Source organism: Thrips palmi, unplaced genomic scaffold (genome assembly GCF_012932325.1).
Source record: "Thrips palmi isolate BJ-2018 unplaced genomic scaffold, TpBJ-2018v1 HiC_scaffold_16, whole genome shotgun sequence".
Taxonomy (NCBI): Eukaryota; Metazoa; Arthropoda; class Insecta; order Thysanoptera; family Thripidae; genus Thrips; species Thrips palmi.
The window spans coordinates 1654858-1660102 of record NW_023144625.1 but is presented as its reverse complement, the minus strand read 5'-3'; the positions used below and the strand labels follow the sequence as shown (position 1 = coordinate 1660102).

The window sequence follows — 5245 nt, the reverse complement described above, 5'->3', positions numbered from 1 at the left end:
CTAGACGAGAGTTTGCATGTATTATTACTGGGTTAGATGATCTTCGTCACGATTTGAATGTTTCAATTCCAACTCAAATACATTTTGAGGATGTCGATACATTAATTGTTCTTACAATTGAAAAAGGTTTTGAGGGAGACTTGGTCATTCCTAAGCACACTCCCTTGGCAAGCATAGCTATTATTCGTGTATTTAATGATTTTGTTGCGGTTCACAAAGTAAGTCCGGACTTCCTTATCAACTCTGACGACAGCGACTCTAGTTCTGACTTTGCCATTCTCAAAGCTTACAACTGCAAGGACGGCTGTCGACCTAAAAAAATTGCGGATGAGACAGATAGAGCTGAAACAAAAAGCGTGTCTTGGAATTTAGACATTGATGAAATTCCAACCAAATCACTAGGGGGCGATGTCGCAGACTGCGGCTGTGCGGTCGCAGACCAAGTCGGTAAAGTCAACTCAACTCAATACTACTCCTAGGTTTAAATGTTCGTTGTGTGAAAAATCGTATGCTCACAAAAGTAGTCTTTATCAGCACCGCTCCAAAGTGCATTACAGTGAACATTTTGTGTGCGGAATTTGCAAAAAAAAATTTAAAAATAAAGGTAATTTAAATAGACATAAGTTTGTTATGCACAGTGTAAGCGAGACAGAAGACAAGGAACAAAATGAATTTACCTCAGAACCTCTTTCAAGTGTTGCTTTTTCGAAAGATTCATCTCTTGGCGACAAAGTTGTTCGTTACAAATTTAAAATTGAAGGGAGAGCTCAAGCTGATTTAAACTTTGCTCTCCTAGATTTATTGGTACATTTTCAACATGTTTGTGAACATCTTTACAAGGAATGGAGGGGTCTCAAAGCTTCGCTTTATTGTGCAGTTTTGCTCTCAAAACCTAACCCGGCATTAAATCAGAACGAAGAAACAATTGTAGCGCATTTGCGGTCCGACACGTTTGTTCTTCTTGGTGTTGATTCAAAGACCATTGATGAATTAATTCAGGCAGCCTGTATGTCTTTGCTTTCACAATTAGATTCATTTTCGGAGAACGGATCAGGGTGGTACCTCGAAGAGGTGTTACAAGTTCATTTGAATGCAGCGAGCTACAATCCACTCTCGGGTGGTTGCTACTTGCAACGTGAAATTCCTAAATGGATTAAACATACACGGTCTTGTATTGATATACCTCGTTCTGGTAATCAGTGTTTCCTTTATTCTGTACTTGCTTGCCTTCTTTCTTGTAAATACAAAAATTTAGCAGGAAAAAGCCTAGGCTTTTTTCAGAAGTATGAATCATTAGTAGACGTGTCTATGATAGATTTTCCAGTAAAAATTAACCAAATATCTCGTTTTGAATCTAAAAATCAAAATCTTGCAGTAAATGTTTTTGGTGTAGAAAAGAAACAAAAGACGTTTTTCCCTATTCGCGTTTCAAAAAAACGTGGCGACAACATTTGTTGGATCGATTTATTGTTTTTAAACAACCATTATGTTGCGATTGTTGACAAATCTAGACTTTTTTCAGCTACATTATCTAAAAATGGACACAAAAGATTTTTTTGTGACTACTGCGTTAACAGTTTTGTATCTAAAAGAGAACGCAAGCTTCACACAGAATTGTGTCAGAAACAAACCCCTCAAAAAACATTTTTGCCCTCAGATGAGTTTTCTAAACTTCAGTTTTCTAAAATCGAGTACACTGAAATATTAGACTTTTTCATCGTTCTAGATTTTGAAGTCATTTTGCCTCAGATTGGTGTTCTAAACAGTTCAACTACATCATCATCATGGACAAGTTTTACTCAAAAACATGTTCCGTGTACTTTTGCTTTTTGTACAGTAGACTGTCTTGGTAATTTGTACACTCAGCCTGTAGTGTACAACGGACTTGATGCTGCTGTAGTTTTACTAAAAGAACTCCAAAAGGAGGCAGACAAACTGTTGAACCTTCCTGCTAAACCAATGCTTCCATTTACGCCAGGCGATCAAAAAAGGTTTGAAAGTGCGATTTGTTGTGAAAAATGTTCTGTACCTTTTGACAGTTCTAATCCTCCAAACAGAGATCATAATCATTTTACTGGGGCTTTGAGAGCAATTCTGTGCGCCAAATGCAATTTGAAACTTAAATGCAGACGAACGATAACATGTTTGTGTCACAACTTAACATCCTATGATCAATTTATCTTGCTAGAAGCTATCGCTGAGATTTTTAATCCTAGCTGCGATAAATTAAAAATTATTCCCCGAACGTTAGAAAAGTACAGAAGTTTTACTTTTAATAAACTTAGATTTGTAGACAGCTTTTCTTTTATGTCTGCAAGCTTAGAAAAGCTCGTAAAAACCTTGGGACCCTTAGATTTTCAGATTTTTGAACAACATTTCACTAACAAATCGTTGCGTGACCTTTTGAGAAATTCTAAACAAAAATTTCCTTATGAATATTGTACTAGTTTTGAGAGGCTAAAAGAAAAGCAGTTACCTAGTATGGCTAGTTTTTACTCGTCTTTAACAGACGAGACTATTTCACTGCAAGAGTACAACCAATGTCAGAAAATATTTGACTCTTTTGAATGTCAAAACCTGCAAGACTATCTTAATGTTTATGTTAAATGCGACATTCTCCTGCTTGCCTGTTGCATTCAAAATTTTAGGAAAGTAAACTTTGAGTGGTATGGAATAGATTGTTTACATTTCATCTCTGCTCCCTCGTTCTATTATCAAGCTTGTTTGAAAATGAGCGGTGTGGTTTTAGACCTCTTTCAAGATCCTAATGAGTATTTGATGGTAGAAAATGGCATTCGAGGTGGGCTCTCTCAAGTCTTTCAGAGACACTGCAAAGCAAATAATCCTTCTCTAAAGAATTACGATTCGACCAAGCCTACTTCCTATGCAGTCTTGCTTGATCAGAATTCGCTTTATGCAGCCGCCCAATATCATTTTAAAATGCCCGTGGGAAATTATCGTTGGTTGACTCAAGATGAAATCAAACAACTTGATGTTCTAAATTTGAATCTAGACGGGGAAATGGGTTATATTTTTTATTTGGACTTGATATATCCACAATCTATAAAAGAATTCACTAAACAATTTCCTCTTTGTCCTACAACAGAAAATATTTGTTACAACATGCTATCTGATTATCAGAAACAATGGCTAAACGATATGGGTGTTCGTTATCCTACTAAAGGTGTCACCAAACTTGTTGCGTCTCAACTTGATAAAAACAATTTAACTATTCATTTGGCTCCCCTTCAAACTTATCTCAAGTTAGGTATGAAAATAGGAAAGATACATAGAGTCCTAACTTACTCTCAATCTTATTGGCTTCAAAATTGGGTTCAATTTAATATTGACAAGCGTAAATTGGCTAAAACTAAGCTGGAGCAAGACACCAGCAAATTATCAATCAATTCTGTTTTTGGTAGTTTTTTGCTGTGTAAGCGAAAGCAGCGGCGAGTTACATTAGTCTCAAACGAGAGACAATTGAGAAGGCTTGTTTCATCACCGCTCTTTACCAATGCAAACGTTATCAATAACAGACTGTGTGTTGTAGAACATCGGCCTAGCTTTGTTGTATTAGATAGACCCTACATTTTGGGCTTTTGTATTCTGGAACATGCTAAAACTATAGTGTATCGTTTCTACTATGACACTCTAGTGAAAGTCTTTGGGGAGAGGATGAATCTGGCCTACGTCGATACTGACTCATACTTCCTTACAATTAAAACTGACAATTTGTATGAAGAATTCAAGAAGCTCTCTGCTCATTTAGACACTTCAAACTATAACCCCCTTCACCCCTTGTACTCGTTAGAAAATAAAGGCCGTTTGCTTTGCGTTAAGGATGAGTTAGCTGGTCGACCCATTTCTGAGGCTATTTTTATCAAGTCTAAATGTTATTGTATTCAGGTTGATGACGATACTTGCACTAAAAAGCTTAAGGGTGTCTCTAGGCGGTCTGTAGACAAACGTTTGACTTTTGACGACTATTTAAACTGTTTGTATGAGAACCGCAAAATTTTTGTCCAACAAATGCAGATAACAAACAAAGATTTTAAGTTGTACACTGCTAAAAGTAATCGTTTGGCTATTTCTTCGTTTGATGACAAGTCATATTACTTGGATTCTGTAACACTGCAACCCCACGGGTATAAATAAGGTGTCCAGGCCGGTTTTGGCAGTCATATTCATGTCATTTCACCATCCTGGCCTTTGGATTATTTCCGGAGCCAGTCAGAGTGGTAAAACTGAGTGGTGTTGTCGACTTGTTAAGCATGCAAATATTTTATTTAAAAACAATTTTGATCACATAATTTGGTGTTATTTTGATGAAGCGGCCGCACCTCGTTCAAAGCTTCCAAAAACTGTCACTTTCTTTCAAGGTTTACCCGATACATTTTCTAATTTTCCTAAAAACTCTTTAATAGTAATAGACGACTGTCAAACCGATGCCTCTAATAGTAAGTCGGTTCTAGATTTGTTTGTGCGCGGTTCTCACCACAATTTACAAACGGTCTGTTACGTAGTGCAAGTATTATTTCAGGAGGGAAAATACTATAGGTCGTTAGCTCTTAATACACACGTTTATGTGCTTTTTCGTTCCATTCGAGATAAAGCTCAAATCGGTACTTTTTTTCGGCAAATAAGTCCAACTTATTGGCGTGAGCTAACTCGTGCTTTTGAGTCAGCCACAGATAAACAATATTCTTACTTTGTAGTCGATTGTCATCCAGCCACTGTAAACCCTAAATTGCGATACAGAACACAAATTTTTCCAGACGATCCTTATCAAATTCTGTTCTGTCTTCCCGAATCTTAATGGTGAAAGTAAAAGAGACTCCTGGTCAGGTGGCAGACCGATTGCGAAAACACATTCATATTTTGCATGTCCTGCAATCAGCAGACCGACCTTTGCGAAATCAAATCCTTAAAAATGCTAACAAAGATCTCATTACCACGTTAGCCGAATGCAGCCTTAACGTTCTTTCTTCCAATCAGCCTATTTCTGCCAAGTGCAAAAGTGCTCTCTGTAAGTATAAAACAGTGATGCGCAGGCTAAGCCGACCGCACAGCCAAATTTCTTGGAAGCGAAAACGCCGGTTGCTGAACCAACGTGGAGGTTTCTTGGGCATTCTGTTGGGTTCTGTTTTGAGTGGTCTCTTGTCTCGTGTTTTAACTCGATGAAGCAACCGGCTGCCCCCCTTCAAAAGCTTTATCTCCTAAACGATAGCCAAATGAAAAAAATGAT

At 37.5% G+C, this 5245-nt stretch overlaps 1 protein-coding gene across 1 annotated transcript; it reads left to right on the top strand.

Annotated features, from left to right (window-relative positions):
- Positions 1 to 630: 630 nt before the first annotated feature.
- LOC117642369 lies at positions 631 to 4155 on the top strand. Its single transcript, XM_034380459.1, has one exon. The coding sequence runs from the start codon at positions 631 to 633 to the stop codon at positions 4153 to 4155; it is 3525 nt and encodes a 1174-aa protein (XP_034236350.1).
- Positions 4156 to 5245: the final 1090 nt, after the last annotated feature.